This window comes from Macaca nemestrina, chromosome 7 (genome assembly GCF_043159975.1).
Source record: "Macaca nemestrina isolate mMacNem1 chromosome 7, mMacNem.hap1, whole genome shotgun sequence".
Lineage (NCBI taxonomy): Eukaryota > Metazoa > Chordata > Mammalia > Primates > Cercopithecidae > Macaca > Macaca nemestrina.
This window is the reverse complement of record NC_092131.1, coordinates 162,487,129-162,508,739: the sequence shown is the minus strand read 5'-3', so window position 1 is coordinate 162,508,739 and position 21,611 is coordinate 162,487,129. Positions and strand designations below refer to the sequence as shown.

At 40.8% G+C, this 21,611-nt stretch overlaps 1 protein-coding gene across 7 annotated transcripts in view; it reads right to left on the bottom strand.

Moving 5' to 3' along the window:
- LOC105492489 (fibrous sheath interacting protein 1) overlaps window positions 1-21,611 on the bottom strand; it is a 259,605-nt gene that overhangs the window by 102,309 nt on the left and 135,685 nt on the right. Inside the window, exon 11 of one of the 7 annotated variants that reach the window (XM_071067118.1) lies at window positions 10,417-10,463. The exons of the other annotated variants lie outside the window; for them this stretch is intronic. Within the exon in view, the coding sequence (XP_070923219.1) occupies window positions 10,417-10,463 (47 nt within the window). The remainder of the gene's footprint in view (window positions 1-10,416; window positions 10,464-21,611) is intronic. 7 annotated transcript variants of the gene reach the window in all.

Sequence of the window (21,611 nt, the reverse complement as noted above, 5' to 3'; positions counted from 1 at the left end):
ATTTTTAGTAGAGACAGGGTTTCACCATGGTGGCCAGGATGGTCTTGATCTCCTGATCTCGCGATCTGCCTGCTTCAGCCTCCCAAGGTGCTGGGATTACAGGCGTGAGCCACTGCGCTCGGCCTAGCTATACTTTTTAAATGTTCAAACAATTAATTAACTTAATCTAGTTTTTTTTAATTCATAAAATGCATTACTTAACTGAATTCACCAGTTAATTAAGCCAAGTGACTTCTTCATGACTGACCTGTTAAAATCAATTTTTGTATTTATAAATTACCATGTACCTATTAACACATGGTATAATTACTGTATTATAACTTCTACATTAAAACTTGCAATATGAACTGTGAAGCCAGTGGAGAGAAAAATCTTTAGACATAGCTAATTGAATAAATATATAAATTTGAAGATTCATTAGGGATTTAAACATTCTGTTTCAAAACTGAAGCCACCACATACTATTAATCTAATTTACTTCAACCTACAGTTCATATTTAAGTGCCATATATTAAAATGTTGTAATAGATGCTGATTATATCATCTTCATGTAAACTGAAACACCAGACTTTGCTGCCATACATACTGGACAATAGGTGAAAAAACTCCAACAGCAGAGTAAACCAACAACATTCCTAAAAGATCAAAAGATTCTCACAGCCTCCAAATTTGCAGATACGGAAACTTACATATAGGCCCTCAGTTCTTCCACAAGCTCCACCACCCATCTACCAGCACCTGTACCAAGTGCCCCACCATCCCTCATGTCACTAGACAGACTCCCTGTGCTCCTCTTGATGGCTGGCCCCTCTGCCTGAACACTACAGACCACCTCGTCTTGCCTACTCAAGGTCATTGCTGTGGCAATCTCCCCACTCTCTTTTGCATTACCACTTACCCCCTCTCTACTGGATTTTTCCCATGAGCATACAAAAAGCTGCTATTCTCCAATATTAAGGAAAAGCCCTCTTTTGATCCTGTTTCTCTCTCTATCCACCACTGCATTTCTCTTACTTTCTTTACAATAAAATTTCTTAAAATAGGTCTTACTATCACCAAATCCCTCTTCTTCTATTGTCTCTTAAACTCAACCCCAACAGGGTTTAGTCCACCATTCCGTTAAAACTGCTCTTGTCTATGGCACCAATGCCTTGCACATTTCTACAGCAGCAGTTAATTCTCAGTCTCCATCTTACCAGACCTCTCAGCAGTGTATAGCACAGCTGAACACTCTTCACCTGGCAACACCTGGATAGAGCATATTATACATTTCATAAATCAGCCCTATTTGTCAACGTAACTTTCTACTTTGATTTATCCAGCAATTTCATTTTTTGGCCAAGAACTGTAACTTTCTCAAACCATATTCCCCTTTCTTCATTGTCATCCACACACTAGCATGTGACCTGTTTTGAGCTACTTCTCAGAACAAAATAAAGTATCTAAAACACAGTGATCATTACTGTGAAAATGGTGAGAATGAAGCTTCACTGTCATGCGGATGCCATGTCTCCTTCCCACCTAGTACATGTGCATCTTACACCAAGACATCAGTGGTGCCTAATGTATCTTACTCCCAGGATCCTATGAGCATGATGTCACAATATATCAGACTAACATGGTACCCTGTGTGACAACCTTGCAGACAAAATGGTAACATAGAGCCAAAAAGAAGATAGAAGCCTAAAAGCAAGGCAGTGAAGTTATTCTGCTGCCCCTATGAGGTACAAGCAAACTGTTTATTCTCTGCTTATGTGCCTTTAGTAAAAAAGCATTTGGGGTGGGCGCGGTGGCTCACGCCTGTAATCCTAGCACTTTGGGAAGCCAAGGCAGGCAGATCACAAGGTCAGAAGGTCCAGACCATCCTGGCCAACACGGTGAGACCCCCTCTCTACTAAAAATACAAAAATTACTTGGGCATGGTGGTGCATGCCTGTAATCCCAGCTACTCAGGAGGCTGAGGCAGGAGAATTGCTTGAACCAGGGAATCGGAGGTTGCAGTGAGCTGAGATCACGCCACTGCACTCCAGCCTGGCGACAGAGAGAGACTCTGTCTCAAAAAAAAAAAAAAAAAAGCATTCGCCAGATAGATAAATGCATACCAAAGATCAAGGTATATGTTGAGTTGCTAGAGACTGTATCCTGAACAGGACACATGTTCCAGTAATCTCTGTAAGGTCTCCATATTTCCATTTCCCCAGTTACTCTAGTAAGTACACTCAGGTCTCTTTCAAAGGGCCCAATCTAGCAAGTTCGTGACCTTGGTTCCATGTAAGGGATGCTGGGCTTATGAACTGACCTGTCTGGGAATAATCGGATGAGGGGCAATGATTTCCTATTGTAACAGCTTAAATCAAGCCTCCGTTTGCCAGAAGACCCAGAGATTTTTGGTTGTAAAAATCAGGTGGCATAGCTAAGCACCTACCCATTTCAGTCACAGGAATCCCATTATCAATAGCCATTCCCAAAGATGCCTGGTCATCCTGATTAAATACCCATCCTGCTGCCCATTATGGAAGCCATGCTGCCTACCTACCTTGCCTTCTGATGGTAAGGTGCTGCTGCTTAAGCTCTATTACCCCAGGATCCTAATATCCCTAGTAAGACCAGGGAGTCCCATTTCAACGGTACCATACTTCACAAGCATCAGAGGTCTACAGAGAACAGCCAAATTTTTTTTTCCAGTGAGGCCAGTTGTATCTGTTAGGCTCTTGTTGAAGAGCATCTCATTTCCTTGACCCTCTCAAGGAAAACAGTTGGAATACAGATCTCCATACCCATGATATATCCCCTCCAACAATCCTATCTCCCTAAGTGCTTGGACTGCTTGCTCTCATTGTAGTACATGACAGAATTTCTAGCAGCTCATTGGTACCACAGTCCAAGTTTTGGTCAACCAGTCAAGAAAACATAAACAGATCAATGCCATCTATTTATGCTAGTACACTGAATTCAGAACCTCTGTGAAGTGCTCTTATAGCAATAAATTCAACCCATCTAAAGTGGTATTTTTCTCTATTGGACCTAAAACTTTCAAAATCCATTATTATACATATTCCCGCAGAATATTTTTCAGTATCAGTTGGGAAAGTCTTGCAACTGTTTAGCACCATAAGCTATCACCTCCTACCTTTGACTTTGTCATTGGTGTTTTGAGGTATTCTCGGATCTACATTTAGTTATACATCTGGGAGTAGGGCAGAAGGAGAACTGACCTGCCTTTGTAATGCAACTCCTTCAGAGAGCAGAAAACTCCATCAAGACATGAATAGCCTCATCAGAGAAGGCCACAGGGCTGCTCCAACTGGCAAGGGTGGCTTGATGGACTTTAGGGATTCAAGGTGCCCTGAATTCACCAAATCCTACCATATCCCCTGTTCTAGTTCTCAGAGTCCCACTCTTTCTCTAAATACCCAAACCAAATACCAAAATAAGGGATCTAGCTGTGAATTCCAATGACATCCTTAGTTGACAACGTGCATTACTGCATTTGGCTTTTGGTTTTTTAACCCTGAATGACAAAAGAGATTCTTTTAGTGTGCTCATAGAAAGTCCCTATTTTTCAAGCCATCCTTAGGTAAGAAAATTTAGGAATTTGAGCTTATATTCCCTTTCTTTAAGCTGTCTGCCACCGTTACATGCAGCCATCATACCAGCCCAGTTTTTCGCAATTGTTGCATGGAAATTCCTACTTGGTTCCCAAAACGTTTTCTTTCAATTAGCAACTCATTCTAGAAGTTCACAGATGATTTATTTGCTAATTTTCCACCAAATGTTATGAGGTGTCAGTCTTATCGCTTATGCCGCTGGATTTTTCACTACCTTCAGCTCCAACTAACCCAGACAACCAATCCCAGCTTCCCCCAATTTTTCTGTGGTTCTATTTCCCAGAACCATTCCTGGTTTCAAACTCCCTATTAATCTGGGTTCTTACTTGCAAATAACAGAAATAGCAAAACTAAGACCGGCTGCTTTAAGCAGAAATTGAATTAATTGAAACGATGGTGGATATTCCCACATAATCACTGAGAAGGCTATGGAAGGTACTGGAAAACAATCAGGAACAACAAACAGTAGGCTACCCAATCACAACCAAAATCATGCCATAGAATTTAAGGCTGTTCCTTCCACTGGACCACTCGGTCAGCTAGCTGAGCTAACTACACCAACATCAGGAGCAGAGACAGGATGCGACTGCTGGAACTGCCACCACTGCCACTTCAGTAAACTGATGTTTCTATCATCACTGCACACTGAGTGGACCATCACCCATTCTCTGTGGTCTGTCCATTAGTACAGAGTGGGTATGCCTGATAGGCTAGGTCTAGCACATGTCCTGTAGCCAAGGTGGCTGGGATACTGAATAGTGGTACTTCCTAGATTCAATGATGGGAGGCGAGCTCTGAATCCTGCTAAGATTCACAAACTGGGGAACTTCCCAAACAAGGGAAGAGAAATCATATGTAAGGCAACCAGGAAAAAAAAAAAAAGACAAATACCCGCTGTAGTATCTTCTTTGTATTTGGGGGAAGCATCATTACAGAAAAAGAAGATGGATTTTTATGTAAGCCAAAGTTGGAAAACTTTCATGCTAAGGGAAAAACGGAATATTGCACAAGTTTCATTTATTTGTAGGTGTTTTGCATCTATGGCAGTTAAGAATATTTTATAGTGAATAAAAAGAAAGCAAGTAAAGAGAAAAGACTCCCTTGAGTTTCACCATACAAATTAGAGAATCTGGAAATAATACTCTTGATCCCTCATTCTTTTTTCTGCCCTCAACAAGGCTGATTCAGAAAAAGTATTTATAATATTTGTTAGTATTTCCCAAGAATATTTTAAAATTCTGGGCCGGGTGCGGTGACTCAAGCCTGTAATCCCAGCACTTTGGGAGGCCGAGACGGGCGGATCACGAGGTCAGGAGATCGAGACCATCCTGGCTAAACGGTGAAACCCCGTCTCTACTAAAAAATACAAAAAACTAGCCGGGCGAGGTCGCGGGCGCCTGTGGTCCCAGCAACTCGGGAGGCTGAGGCAGGAGAATGGCGTAAACCCGGGAGGCGGAGCTTGCAGTGAGCTGAGATCCGGCCACTGCACTCCAGCCTGGGCGACAGAGCGAGCCTCCGTCTCAAAATAAATAAATAAATAAATAAAATAAAATTCTACAAGGACCTACAAGAGAACATTTCCTACCAATTAGAATGGATTTGAGCATCAAAGAACAGAAAAATTATTATAATAACCTGATTTCACACATCCCATTAAGCATGTTTAGAGTACATTACAGCAAAGCATGTTAAAGCAATCTGCCCTCCAAAAAGTGCAACTGAGAGGAGAACCAATGGAACAACACTGGAGAACCAGAAATTTAATTCTAGGAGAATGACAGGAAATATATGAGTGTCCAAAGGAATTAGTGAGTACTCAGTGACTTCAGACACTTTGCCATTGGTGAGGAGCAGGGAGGTTCTTTCTCCTTGTTTAAAAAAAAAAAAAAAGATCTGGAAGCTGTAGAAATACACAGTGATTTCTCACCTTAAGCAGGTATGCAGTCTTCTCTCTTGCTACAATCTTCAGAGTATTATATAAGCATTTTATTGATCCATTTGTTAACATTTGGATATACGCATTCATTTCACCGTGTGTGTTTCAACAACAAACATCGAGAAGACAAATGACTTAACAAAATGTGTTTAGATGGGCCATAAGGAGGAGTGAAAAAGAAGAAAGGGGAGAAGTAGGTAGTAACAAGGAGACAAAGAGGGAACCAAAGAGACTATGCTATTTTCCTATTTCATGCACATGTGGGTGCGTGTGTGTGTGTGTATGCGTGTGCGCACGGGGGCGGGGGTTGCCTAGCAAATTTGCTCCATTTCAATAGAAACTTTAAACTTCAAAATTCCTTTTTTTCTGATTTCTAAGTATAACAGCTAATATTTAAGATCCAGTGCTTTATATTAAGAAAAATATAAAGGTATACATTTAGATTTGAAATGCAGTCTATGAAATCGGAGGTGTATTATGAAACCAGAAGTAATATTGAGAACAATAAAGGAAAACAAAGAGAAAAAAAGAGCAAATGGCTTTTACATAAAGGTTAAAAATTTACTGAATTCTCTTGGTTCCCAACTAACACCAAAGACCAAAGTTCACCATTTTGCTTTTTTCTGAGGCTACAGATACAATGGTCATTGCCAAAGCTAGAAGGCCTGTCGGGGGTCCAGAGGAATTAAAGAGAAATGACTCTGAGCACTGGAGGTGATGAAGTAGAAACAGCATTTCCTTGTTCCTCTGACTACCTTCTTTTCCAAGTGTTTTTAACATGGCTCTTGTAGGTCTGCTTTGCGAGCCCTTGCCAGCAAGTGAAAAGCAATCTAGGAAACCACAAGCTTGGTCTGTCATTGAAACAAACAATTTTAGTTAAAGGCGATAAAAGCAGTAACAACAAAAATGGATTCGAAGTTGGTACACAAAACTCTACAATTATGTTTCTTTAAAAGGCTACAGTCAGGAACTACATACAATATATTTTATATAGGAACTTTGCAACACAAGTGAATGTGCCAGGGTTTCTCATGAGTCCCGTGACTCTCAGAAACCTTCTGTCTTCCAAATAGTTCTTTTGATTCTACCCTAAAGTATACAGCAGCATATGGAGAGCATTTTTACTGTCTGAAATCACAAATGCAAACAAGAACATACTGTACAGGGTTCAGTATTCAATAGCACACTCTGAATACCCAAAAATGTACAACAGGGAAGAACGGGGACTATTTTTTCATACAAATTCTTAACAATCTGTAAAAGGAAAAAAATAAAAGCCCATAAATAAGCAGAGTAACGTAACTTAGTTATAAAATTTTAGTCATTTCAAATTCATCTCAAAACAACAAATATAGTATTTTATTCCCACTAGACTGTAAGTCTCATTTGTACAAGGGCCAAATTTGTCTTTGCATTATTGTAATCCTAGCACCTAACAGGGGACCCAGCAAAGAGAAGATGCTCAGTAAATATCTGTTGATTAAACAAATAAATACTTAATGTGTAAAACAATGATTAAATGAATACTTGTGTTAACCCCATGTATGTACATAACATCCACTAAAACCTGCTTAGGACCCAAATAATGTCAATTAACAAGGAGAGGTTGAAAGATGAGAAAAGAGGAGAGATGAAAGCATAAAATAGGCAAAGAGAGAATTATCACTTAATCTCTGGAAATTCCTCTAAGCAGTTATCCATTGTTCGTGACACCTTGAAAATTCTCATCCTTAACCTATTAGAATTTCTTCAGCGGGAAGAGCCACAGCAGCCTCCGGAGAGATCATTTTTTCTGGGCATAATTAATGGTCTCCTCCTTGCTCCATTATCCTAATAACATTCAGTGAGGTCTCATCTGCCTGCATTACGTTTGGGCCCTGTGGTAACGTCATAGAATCAGAAAGCCTTACATACAAACCATCTAATTCAACCTCCTTACTTCACTGATGAGGAATTTCCCAGAGGTTCTGAGTGCCTTGCCCCAGTTGGCAGCAGACAGAAAACTTCCTCTGTTCGGCAGAGTTCTGGAGTACGTGATAAAAGAAAAACTTCAGCCGAATTAAATTTAAAGGAGTTTAATTGAGCAATGAATAATTCACGAATCGGGCAGCCCCCAGAATCACAGCAGATTCACAAAGACTCCAGTGCAGCCACGTGGTAGAAGAAGATTTATAGACCAAAAAAAAAAAAAAAAAAGGAAATGACATACAGAAATTGGAAGGAAGGTACAGAACAGCCGGTTGGTTACAGGTCAGTGTATACGCCTTATGTGAACATAGTTTGAACACTGAGCAGTGTATGAAAGGTTGAAGTCTGGCCACTGGGATTGGCCAAGATTTAGCTGTTGTTACAGGTGCATACTACTAAGTTAGGTTTTCATCTTGTCTGCCTATTAAGCTAGGTTATAGTTCATCACAAGCACTGAAATAGAGAAGTACAGAGTCCTTCTCAGGCCATATTTAGTTTGCTTTAACATACGGCAAAGAATACTAAATTATACATCCCCAAAGGCTCATGGACAGAAACGATTTGTTACTCAATATAAAGATCTATTAGACACCTGGAAATCTTTGGAGACAAAGATGCTTCAAATAGCCACAGAAGGGAATTCGTAAGGAAGGTAACACATTACAAATGCAAAATTTTTCTATGCCTAATTCAAACTGAAAAAAAAAAAAAAAAGTTGTTTTAAATCTTATCATTCTCCAGAGAGAGGAAAGCAAGAATTGTTCTCTACAGCATCTGAGATGTGTTATCAGCATATTACCCACCATACAGCACAAAAGCAAAGTTCAGGCCCTCATTTTAGAAGCAACATGGGTGGCTGGTGACTGTTAATTTCACCAACGGGTAAACACACACGACTTCTCTGGATGCCTGTCATTTGCCTCTCATCGCATAGTAACCAGCTGTATAAGTAAGTAAAAAAATCCTCGAAACTGTTTATTGACTATAATTGACAGGGTTTATGGTATTTGAAAGCAAATAAGCACTATGACAAATACAATAAAATATGATGCATAAAAATGATGTAAAACCGACTTGGTGTTCTATCTGACTTTCCAATGAAAGTCGTTTTCCTGGTTTACCTGATGAAATGTTTCAGAGGTTCATTGAATGAACTGAGTCATAGTTTCAAGTCTCTGGTTGCCACTTTACCATTTACATGATTTAAGGCCAAACTCTGCTCTCCTTCCTATGTCATAACAAGACTGCACAAGACTATAATGCAAGCCTCACCACCCGTATCCTAAAGCTTTGCACCAACCAGCAAATGTAAAAACGGAAAACACCAGAGCTCTGAACAGATTACCCAGCTGCTGTGTAAATTTACAGCCGTCTATAAGCCTTCATAATATTAGTGATATTTATAAAATTATTGAGCAGTCCTTGACTATAGTGTATTATAGAAATGCAAATTGCAGTCACAAGAATAGGATGTGGGTTGGGACTCTTGAAATCAACCTTCATTTGTGACCTGACATTTGATATTTTGCCTCCAATTTGAATGTTCTACTTGTCAGAGTTAATGAAACTGAAATGAGTCACAGATACTATCTATGACTCACATTATTATAATATCACAATTAGATAATACTGCAAGTATTCATGGTACAAAAAAAGAATGCCATAGGACAAAAGAACTTCCCTGTAGAGCCAGTCATCACAATGAATAAAGCCCTAAGCATGCTTGCTAATTTTAATGGGACAGGAGAGTCTTAATGCAACTTTCCCCTCTCCCACCCCTATTTTTTATTTAATTATTTTTAACCTGCTTCTGGTCCAAGAAACCATTTCCTAGCCTGGAGTGCTAGGCATTTACTAATGGCCTTTCCAGCAGGGCTGACATACATGAGTGGCTGTCTCCAGCTCACTCACAGACTTGGGGGCGGCTCTTAGCAGCCCGTTTCTACCTGAGGGTCTTTGAATTTAACTGAATTCTTGAGTGACAGGGAACTGCAGAATAAAGAATGCTGCATGGGGTAGGAATGCACACACGTGTTTTCGGCTGCTTCACATGCTGGCCTGCTGTGACTCAGCTTGCAAGATCAAAGTTATAAAGTCATTTTTCATTTCTTGGGGGAAAATGTCTCAGTCAAAGTAAGAAAACCTGAAACCTTTTTTCAAGGAAGATATGAAACTTTCAAAGTTTTTTTGTGGTTGTTTTGTTTGTTTTGCTAAGTAGTGGTCAGTATCACGAGACGACATCCATTAAGCTCCACTAGTGACTCTAAAATTATTTATGAGTTGATTCCTATGGTAAAGTGTATAAACTCAGTGGTTATTGTCATTGTGTTCATCCACTTTCATTGAGCACGTCTCTAAAACAATGTTGTACTATACTTTTTTCCCAGGAGTTTTAGAGAGAAAATAAAATTCCTCTAATGGAGACAGTTTGACACAATTGTTCAGTCCTCAAAGCAGTTCATTATTAGGCGGTAGCCACACATTTGAATCAATAAATTCATATTCAGACTCTGCCTTCAGAGAAAATCCTGTGGCATTATAATTAATCCTTTGCACCTGAGGTTAAAAATGTGGCAGAATAATAGCATCATTTTTAGGCATTGGCAGAGCAGAACTGAGTTCAATAAAAAGTAGGAAAGATAAAAGGAAAAAAAGGAAGATCCAACATATGAAGTGGCTGCTATTTTATTTCATCATTGATTATATGTATAGGAAAATATTTAAAAGATGAGTAGACAACAATGAAATGATGTATCACAAGAAGTTTGTTTCCTTCTTACAGGTTTCAAAACTGAAATTGTTAGAGAAAATGAAAAATGAGTTTTTAAGTGTTGAGAGTAATTCTAGAAAATGTTTGTGCACACAAAGCCTGACTAGACCTATTCCAGATGATGTTCTTATCTGTAGCTGCCCAGCGAGGTTAATGTGGGCATCACCAAATCCTGAGGTACCTAAAAGGAGTTGTCAGAGAAAAGTTAATATAAAAATAAAAGATGGAGAAACAAACAAGATAGACTATTTTCTGATCAGAAATAAGCCTGCCAACTACCCATTAGAGACTGCTTAATACTTGCGAGGCTCAAACTGCCTGAATTTATTCTGGAGCTTCTAGATATATCTGGGGAAACTGAGACAATGTGCTTCTTTCTTTTTGTAAAAAAAAAAAAAAAAAAAAAAAAAAAAACAAAAAACCCGTAGGTGTTACCCAAACGAGTAGGAACATCAAGTCTGGTCTTTGTTTCTGAGGTTGCCTGCAAGCTGCTACATCCTTAACAAAAGTGCTTTTGCAGTTTACTCTTCAGCATCTATTATTTCATAAGCAAGGTAATCAAAATGAATCTCAGCTTCAAAACCTAGCATCAATCACATTTTTCAACCTTCCAGTTTAGTTTTGGTATGACTGGAAAATTCTGCAATGCTAAGGAAGTGTGCCAACCATAAATTAAAATAACATCTGAATGTACCCTACATAGTTTAGAAGCCTACAAAGGTTTATAGGTTTATGAGGTTTATGAGTAACAAACCTTGGTGACAGTAATTTTCCTTAGCTGAAACTATCACCTGAAACAGTCTGTGAGACATCCAGTTACACTTTGAGATTTCTCATCAGGCTTTGAGTATTTAAAAAACTCAATTTCTGAAATTTCGCCTATATACTCGATCCCTCCGAACACACCTCCCTCCTGGAATGTCATGCTCCTCACAGCTGAACGCCTGCGACTGTCCCGAACACTTCCCCTCGCTACAGGAAAATGCATTAACCTCCAGCCAGCCGGCTGAGTGTGCCATGTCCGTATCAATTAGGCTTGAGCATTTAAAACGGCTGTTCCTAAGGTGATTAATGACTGCAAATGAGAAGACCTTTCGTTTCCCAGGGACAGGTCACCCCAGACCCTGTATTATCGCCACCAGTCAAGGCGTCCTGCTGAACCAGGCTGCCATGCATCCCCTTTCCAGCCCATTTATCAGTCAAACCTGCCAGGATGATTCTTTTCAGGTGTGCATCTGTGACACGAGGGGAGAGACCTTTGTTTTAATTGCCCATGATTTGCTTTATGGTCTCCAAGAACTCATGAGAACTTTTGCCAAAGTAGTTTCCAATTCAGAAGCTGGGACAAATGAGCACCTCCACCAGGGAAGAGGAGCAGTATCTAGATACACAGTGTTCAAAAGCACTTTTCGGCACTGAGATTTCCAGGCAAGTACTGAAAAGAAACTCAGCCACGAGGATTTTTTGAATTTGTAACTAAAGGTAAACCTGTTTTATAGTTGGCTTCTCATTGTTCAGGAAACTCCTTTTCAAGGCCAACTGTCATCAAAGGTTGAGAAAAAATGATTTAATTCAAGTTTTCACATTGCTCATGTAAAATGGTATCATCCCATTTCTCATCCAGGTATAAGTGAGCTGAACAATTAGCAGGCAGTTATAGTCAAAAGAAACTTTTCAGAACAAAGCTGTCATTAAGAGATACTAAAAACATTTCTCCAAAGAAGACATAACAATGGCCAACAGCTATGTGAAAAAGTGCTCAAAATCACTAATTATTAGGGAAATGCAAATCAAAACCACAATGAGATATCACCTCATGCCTGTTAGTATAACTGTTATCAAAAAGACAAGAGATAACAAGTCTTGATGAGGGTATGGAGAAAAGAGACCCTTTCTACACTCTTGGTGGGAATGCAGATTGGTACAGGCATTGTGGAAAACAGTATGAAGGATCCTAAAGGAATTAAAAATGGAACTACTGATGCAGTGGCTGCTGCCATCATGTCAGCTGCAGCAGGGAAGCTGGCTGGCGCTGCACACTCCATGGAGCCAGTGGGAGCCCTGCCTCTTCTGAGTTGCTCCCTGTGCCGCTGCAGCCGCCCAGACTGCAGCTACAGACCCAGGCCTCCTGCTCTAGGGAGCAAGCAGGAGACCTGCCCTCCTGGGTGGGGCTACAGGCCACCCAAACTGCAGCTGTGGATCCAAGCCGCCCTCGTGCTCTTGCGGGAGCCAGGAACAGTCAGGATCTGCCCTCCTGGGTGCAGCTGGAGCCACCGCACTGGCGGCTGCAGATCTGGGCCTCCCAGTTGGGAAACAGGAAAGAGCCTGGGACAAGCGGGAGTCCTACCTCTTCCGAGTTGGCCGGGCGTGAGCTCCCTGGTGCAGCTGCGGCCGCCCTCCCAGGTGCAGCACTGGGGCATCTCTGCAGCGGGCACCCTAGGGCACCCCAGGAAGGTTCCCTCCCCCTGTCCCTGAAGGCTCAGGGGTGTCTGCTCCCACTGCCTGGCCTCTCTCCGCTCCCGGCCTCTGGCCAAGCCCCAGGGCCATGAATGGCAGCGGGAGGCAGAGTCTGGGGCAGAAGAGGGCAGGGTCCCCAGTAAGGCCCCACTTTCAGGCCATCCCTGGCCTGAAGACTGGGGGCCAGGCTGCCAGTCCTGTGAACCGGAGTGGAGACTCATGGTGCCTCTTTGGCCTGCCCACGGACCAGCTGGCATGCACTCTGTCCCCTCTGAGGTCCATAAACGCCCTGTACTCAGCCAGAGCAGGGCAGAGGATGGCTAAGGACGAAGAGGGCAGAGAGACTGGGACCAGATCACAAGCTGCAGAGAAAAGTACCCTATTTGCTGATAGCTGGAGACGACGGGAAGACCAGCTGCAGAGAGGAGTGCCCTCTCTGCTGAGAGCTGCAGAGATGATCTGCCAGTAGAGAGGAGCTACCCACTCCTCTGAGCTGTTCTAACACTAAATAAAACTCTGCTTCTTCACCCTCCACTTGTCTGTGTACCTCATTCTTCCTGGATGCAGGAAAGAACTCAGGCAAAGGCACTGCGGCCACAGAGGTTTCCCGCCAGAAAAATCGACACCTGAGAGATCTCCTAACACTATTGAGTTGGGCCAGGTGGCTCATGCCTGTAATCCCAGCACTCTGAGAAGCTGAGGCAGGAGGATTGCTAGAGGCCAGGAGTTTGAGACGGGCCTGGGTAACACAGTGAGACCTCATCTCTACAAAAAATTAAAAAGAAAAAAGGCTGCATTTGGTGATGTGTGCCTGTAGTCTCAGCTACCCTGGAGACTGAGATGGGAGGATTACTTGAGCCCAGGAGTTTGAGCTTTATTTACAGTGAGCTATGATTGCACCACTGCATTCCAGCATTGAATACAGAGTGACACTGTGACACACTGTCTCTTAAATTTAAAAAAAAAAAAAGACTGACGGAAATGAAATCACCACTTAACTTCATAGAGGTACCACATTTTCTTGTTCATTGCAGCATCATTCACAATAGTCAAGATATTGAAACAACTGAAATGTCTGTTGATGGATGAATGGATACAGAAACTGATACACACATACACACAAATATTATTTAGCCTTAAAAAGGAGATCCTGCCATTTGCCACATGAATGAACATGGATGACATTATCCTAAGTGAAATAAACCAGATGCAGAAAGAAAAATACTGCATTATTTCATTTATATATGGAATCTAAAAAAAAACAAACAAAAAAAAAGTTGAATACACGAAGATAGAATAAAGTGGTAAAGTGGTTGTTACCAGGGGTGATAGAATAAAGTAGTTGTGACCAGGGATGCGGTGAGACTGGTAGGAAATGAAGAGATGTAGGTAAAAGGATACAAAGTTGCAGACATGGAAGATGAACAAGACTAGAAATCTAACATATAACATGTGGACTATAGTTAGTAATACTGTCTTTTATTTGGGATTTTTGCAAAAAGAGTAGATTTTATGTGTTCTTTCCACACATATACAAAGAGGGTAACTATGTGAAATGAATGTGTTAATTTGCTTGACTATAATCACCATTTCACAATGTATATCAAAACATCGTGTTGTATACGTTACAACCAGTATACCTTACAACCAATAAAAAATAAAGTGGGTTTTGTGTGTGTGTGTGGTCAAAAAAAGACATACAAAAACAAAAGCCCTGTGGATGCATCATCTGGGGTTTATTCCACATTACAAGTGTGACTTTGCCTTCTGTTAGGGCTCGAGTATCCACCTCTGTCCCTTCTGGCCAAACCTATACCCAGAAGAGACTTGTGCTACCCCTTTCCACATCTTTTCTACCCCATGACATCACTGGTATGTTACTCAGATTTTGGTGTTTTCTAACAGTCTCAGGACAGGAAAATAATTTACAACTTCAGAACAGCCATTCAAAAAATTATCACTTACAGAATGAAAATACACATGTACCATGAACGGGAGAGGGGAGGCATTAAAAAAAAAAAGACTTCTTAAGGTCGATTTGCCAAAAGATCTATGTTTAAATGTTCTAACAGAATCTACTGCATAAGGACATATAGATATTAAATTGGTATATTGGAAAAAATACTGAATGACATAGAATGTCTGAAATCTAAAAACAAATTAATATCACTATGCTTTGCCCTTTAATCAAAAGTAAGAAGTTAGTCACTGGTATTTAATGCACACAAGAATCTAGTACAAAATTGCTACAAAAAAATAAAATAAAATAAACAAGAAAGAAAAACCAGAAACTTGAGATTATACTGGCAGCTTGAAATTTTCTAGAAAATTTTAATTTTAGTCTCTACCTTAATATAAGACATTTGCCAAATGTCCATAGAATTGAAGGTTTTGTACTACTCACTAACAATATATACTGTTTGCTTAACTTGGGTTTGATGTAGACCAGTGGTTCCACAAACTAGATCATAACCTTAGAAGGTGAGACATACGCAGCATAAGTTCGTAAAAGCTCTCCAGGTGATTCTCATCTGCCATGGTTGGGAACCACTGATGCAGACCAATGCTTTCCAAGACCCTACCTTGTTAGGAAAAGAAAAGACACATATAGCAGTTACGAACCCAGGAGTAACTCAGAAGAAGTAAGTTAAGCAGATTTTTTAAATTATAGTGATATAAATAAGATACTAATATTTGTGCACAAAAGGTAGGTTGAAATGGTGAAAAGTGTGATGTAATCAGTGGTTTGGGGCCTATCAGGGAGACTTCCTGGGAAAGTCTTAATTATAAACTGAATTATAAAGGTCAAGAGTCAGTAAATCACAGAATAAAGAGGCAGGCATTTTTAAGATGACCCCTTCAAATAATCTGAGCATTCAAGCCACCAAGTAATAATGGCTGTAATTATCACGTGTTTTATCTCTATTTTGTAGCATTATTTAAAAAGGAAAGCTATTTCAGACTGGGATTTCTTGTGCAAAGTTTTTTTTTTTTTTTTTTTTGAGTTTTTCGTAACTTATGGAAAATATTTCACCCAAGAAGGAACGGAAATCTCTGTCCAGCCTAAGAGTGAGTGGAAGAGAACGAAGCAGAGCAAACAGAAACAACCGATAGCTCAAAAGCTGAATACCGTAAGCACCTACACATTTGACCGAACACGATTTCAGTCTTCTTTAAGAGGAATGAGGAATGACTTAAGAGTCTTAAGAGTTTTCAGCTGGAATAAGATGTATAAGGATAAATTATGTTTATTCACATAAACTGTTTTTGCAATATGAAAACACCAAAAACACCTGTAAAGCCAGTGTGGCTCCCACTCCAGGAACTCTAGCTGGTAATGTTTCCTGACAGAGTAATTCATCCTAAATTTCACATCCTGCAAGCATAAGCGTCAAATATATTTTAGTAATAAAGACATAAGTTTCTGAGTAGAAATGCTGAAAGTTTTCAATCTCCAAGAACATTTGTCCCACCTATTCTGATAATACTTTACTATCCCTTTTTGTTAAGATATCAGAAATGACTGAGATGGAATTTAATCTAGCTTACTTCTTATATTTAAAAAGATCTCTTGTTTTTGCATTTATCTAGGCACATATAAAAATCAGTATAGCCGGGCACGGTGACTCACACCTGTAATCCCAGCACTTTGCGAGGCCGAAGGGGGTAGATCACAAGGTCAGAAGATTGAGACCATCCTGGCTAACACAGTGAAACCCCGTCTCTACTAAAAATTCAAAAAACTTAGCCAGGTGTGATGGTGGGCGCCTGCAGTCCGAGCTACTCGGGAGGCTGAGGCAGGAGAATCGCGTGAACCTGGGAGTAAATAAAGCTTGCCATGAGCCAAGATCGCGCCACTGCACTCCAGCCTGGGCGACAGAGCAAGACTCCATCTCAAAAAAAAAAATTTTTTTTTTTTAATCAGTATGTGACCTACTTTCTACCCAGGCAGAGGTTAGCATCATTTTCTAAGGCTCCTCACTCTTCACTGTATTTTGGTATTTTCCATCCCTGCCTGACTCCACACCACTCTCAGGCTATTATTCCCAGACACTTTTTCTACTGTGCCATCCTCTGCCCAGGAACCAACAAAGCGTTCCCTTTCGGATCAAGTCCTGAATACTCAGCTTGACCCTCTCTAATCAGATGAATCTGCCTCTTCAACTTTATTTCCACGTTCCCCAACCTTTTCATTCTAATTAAGCCAATATCCCGATTGCCTTCCACAGAAATCATGTTTTCACTCACATACTTATTCAGTAAACACTTACTGAGCACCAGCTGAGCATCAGGCCTCGTGCTCATTTCTGGCCCCACACTTTTGTTCATGCTGGTCTGGCTCAAACGCCAAGTCCCCCCCCACCAAAGCTCTCTTCAGCTGTGCTGACCCACCACTCAGCGTCCTTATCCTCGGGACTCCCTACATCAGCACTCGCAACCTGAACTCACACAGCACTCTTCTAGAATACTTTCAGACATTCTATTTCAAATAAATTAGGAAACTCTGGTTCAAACTCAGTTGGACAGGTTTCTCTACTATGGAATTCTCAGAGGCTTTAATAAGCTACCATCAGTTGTGAAGTCCTCAGAGAGTTATATAATATTCAGTATTTCACAAAATTCCTTGGCCATGAAAATTTTACAGCATAATTGCTGAAATCCCAGGACAATCTTATTTGGAAATGTTGCCTACTATTATTTAAAATTGGTACCACATGATTTATCACTTAATTACATTGCTGGCTATATGGTATTATCCTGTTACTTCTCTGTCCTTCTTTCTATACATCTTTGTCCTTTTCAAATATCCAAAATATTAAGTCCTCCCTTATGACTAAAAGTAAAGGAGTAAACCAAAAAATACTGTCTCAGCCCTTGGGGAAAGTTTTCTAATATGTATTTATTTACTTCCCTGCCTTAGTAAGCAGCACAATGAATGGATCTTTGGTGGCTGAGACAGGTTGAAACAGCAAAAAGACAACAGCACCACTTTTGAAAATGACTTTATGTAGACCACCTCCCTGGCCTCAGTGTGTCCTCATCTGAACAACAAGGGACTTCCCAGTGCTGACAGTCTATCGTACAGCATCTCAGTGTTGTGATTCTTAAATGAGTATTCACTGTACAATCCTATAAAGCTAAGAGCTAAACAATCAGATATCACCCCCAGAACATTCTTCGGAAGTCTTCGTGCTCTGCTTTCTTACTAATACAATAATAGCTTGTTTTCTTATGATTTGCCTCCTTTGGATATTAACAATTCCTATTGATTTAGGTTTCTTGTCATTTGGCTTTGAGTTAACAAAGGCTTTACTTGACAGGGACTCGGCAATCACAGCAACAGCCACACTTGCAGTGTTCCTTTGTTTACCAAGTGCAGTCAGTAACTGGCCAGACGGAGTCCTAGAGGGCATGGGCCACGGAGAGAGGAAGTCGTCTGACAGGAGGGTGGGCATGAACCTATGGGCATGAACCCAAGAAAAACAACAGTCCTGTGTCTCCATATCTAGTTATACTTCAGGTTCTAGTGGATAAACAACCAACCAACCAATTTGTTTTATAATGTAGGGTTTCCTAAGTTAACGAATCTTAAATTTCTTAAGTTTCCAGAGCCTGCTGGAAAAAGATCATCACAATTCTAAGATTCTGGAAATGATGAATGTCAAAACAATCTCTATTCCATTATTCCAATAAATTTCTTGACATTGATGTGGTTTTCACACAACGTTTAATGCAAAATGACAAGCAACTCAAATTTCCATATTTTTCTTTTAACCATCTATAAAAAATAGATAAATATGACATCTGGTCCAAGCTCTAATGAATGAAAAGTGCATTATTTCCTCCACACAGCAGGTGTGTAACTTTAGGTAAGTTAACTTCTCTAAGCCTCAGTTTTCTCATCTGTAAAATGGGGTTTATTTCATAGAGTTGTCCTGTATTTGAAAAATAATGTATTCAAAACACTTAACACATCATTGTTGTGATTGTTATTGCTTTTTGGGTTATGGGTGTTGTTTATTATTATTGTTTGACTAGTGTTATTGTTATAAAAAGGATCGTTAGAAAGGATTCTATTAAACCTCTGCAGATTACCTCGCTTTGATTTGAAAGCCAATTCTTTCTGCACTGTTCTAAGTCAACCTATACAAATTGTTAGATGCAAGTTGGAAAAGCCCAGAAAATCATGTGGTCTCTTTTGCCTTTAGTAGATTCCTCCTTTCAACGACTACATATCTATCTCCCCTAATTCACATCATCAAAGAGAGCTTAATACAATTAAATGGGGAAAGAAGTCAAGACGAAATTAGACAAAACCACATTAAAGCAGTCAGCTCGATTCTTGACTCACAGATTGGAGGCCAAACAAAGGGGTGAGTGGAAGAGATGCTTTCCTTCCCAGGCAGGAGGCATGAGTTGCACTCCCATAAATGTCAATAACCAGCTGTGTGGCTCTAAGTGGGTTGAGAAACTATTAGAAGAGATGACCTCCATAGTTCCCTTCCAGCTCAGCTCAGAGCCCACACTGTAGCTTTCTGTAAAGTTAAGTCTGAAGGGGAGGATAGGGCTAAATATTACCATTTTAAAAAAGAATGCTAGTGCTATTCAAGAATGAAGTTTAATTCTCAGTCCTTTCGAATAAAACTTCAACTCGTTTACTTAGATAAATGCTTTCCAGTACATTTATTAAGAGAGAAAGAAGTGATGTTTTGATTAAAAGTTAATTCTAAACATTTGCTACATTCAGAGCAGTACTTTGTTAGTTATATATTTTGAACTTGCATCTGTATGTATAGAAGCAAGTTCAACTTATATATATAGGACTAAGAGCTGTTAAAATAAAAATTTGTTGTGGATTTTGCACATTTCGGGTGATTAATCAAAAGATTTCATCTACCTAAACTTTTTTTTTTTTCTTAATCTTGGATCCTACTTATCTAGCAGGCTTCCTTTCTACTGGATATAATTTCAATAACTTCAAAAGCAAACACAAAGTAATCTTATCTGTGAAATTTCTCAAACACTTTTTTCTAAGTCTTTGTTATTTCATTTGTTATACGCAAACCTAGATGGTGTAGCCTACTATACACCTAGGCTATACGATATAACCTACTACTCCTGGGCTACAAACCCGTACACCATGTTACTGCATTGATTGCTGTAGGCAATTATAACAAAATGGTAAATATTTGTGTATCTAAACACAGAAAAGGTACAGTCAAAACATTTTTTTAAATGGTATGCAAGCTGGATACAGTGGCTCATGCCTGTAATCCCAGCACTTTGGGAGGTTGAGGTGGGTGGACCGCTTGAGCTCATGAGTTTGAGATCAGCCTAAGCAACATGGCAAAACTCTGTCTCTACAAAAAATACAAAAATTACCCAGGCATGGTGGTGTGTGCCTGTACTCCCAGCTACTTGAGAGGCTGAGGTAGAAGGATGGCTTGAGCGTGGGAGGCAGAGGTTACAGTGAGTGGAGATCATGCCACCAGACCGTAGCCTATGTGACAGAACCAGCCTTTGTCTGAAAAAAACACCTCAAAAACAAAAAATGGTATGCCTGAGTACTGATTAGGGCACTTACCATGAATGGAGCTTGCGCTGGGTGAGTGGTGAGTGGAAGTCAAGGCCCAGGACATTGCTATATACTAATGTATATTTTATAAACACTGTACATTTAGGCCACACTAAATTTACTTTTTAAATATTTCTTTCTTCAATAGTGAATTAACCTTAGCTTACCATAACATTTTTACCTTCTAAACTTTTAAATTTTTTAAAACTTTACTGTCTTGGTAATAGCATTTAGTTTAAAACACAAACACATTAGCTGTACAGAAATACCTTCTTTCGGAGGGGCGGAGCAAGATGGCCGAATAGGAACAGCTCCAGTCTCCAACTCCCAGCGCGAGCGACACAGAAGACCGGTGATTTCTGCATTTTCAACTGAGGTACTGGGTTCATCTCACTGGCGAGTGCCAGACGATCGGTGCTGGTCAGCTGCTGCAGCCCGACCAGCGAGAGCTGAAGCAGGGCGAGGCATTGCCTCACCTGGGAAGCGCAAGGGGGAAGGGAATCCCTTTTCCTAGCCAGGGGAACTGAGACACACAACACCTGGAAAATCGGGTAACTCCCACCCCAATACTGCGCTTTAAGCAAACAGGCACACCAGGAGATCATATCCCACACCTGGCCGGGAGGGTCCCACACCCACGGAGCCTCCCTCATTGCTAGCACAGCAGTCTGTGATCTACCAGCAAGGCAGCAGCGAGGCTGGGGGAGGGGCGCCCGCCATTCCTGAGGCTTAAGTAGGTAAACAAAGCTGCTGGGAAGCTCGAACTGGGTGGAGCTCACAGCAGCTCAAGGAAACCTGCCTGTCTCTGTAGACTCCACCTCTGGGGACAGGGCAATAACAAACACAGCCGAAACCTCTGCAGACGCAAACGACTCTGTCTGACAGCTTTGAAGAGAGCAGTGGATCTCCCAACACGGAGGTTGAGATCTGAGAAGGGACAGACTCCCTGCTCAAGTGGGTCCCTGACCCCTGAGTAGCCTAACTGGGAGACATCCCCCACTAGGGGCAGTCTGACACCCCACACCTCACAGGGTGGAGTACACCCCTGAGAGGAAGCTTCCAAAGCAAGAATCAGACAGGTACACTCGCTGTTCAGAAATATTCTATCTTCTGCAGCCTCTGCTGCTGATACCCAGGCAAACAGGGTCTGGAGTGGACCTCAAGCAATCTCCAACAGACCTACAGCTGAGGGTCCTGACTGTTAGAAGGAAAACTATCAAACAGGAAGGACACCTACACCAAAACCCCATCAGTACATCACCATCATCAAAGACCAGAGGCAGATAAAACCACAAA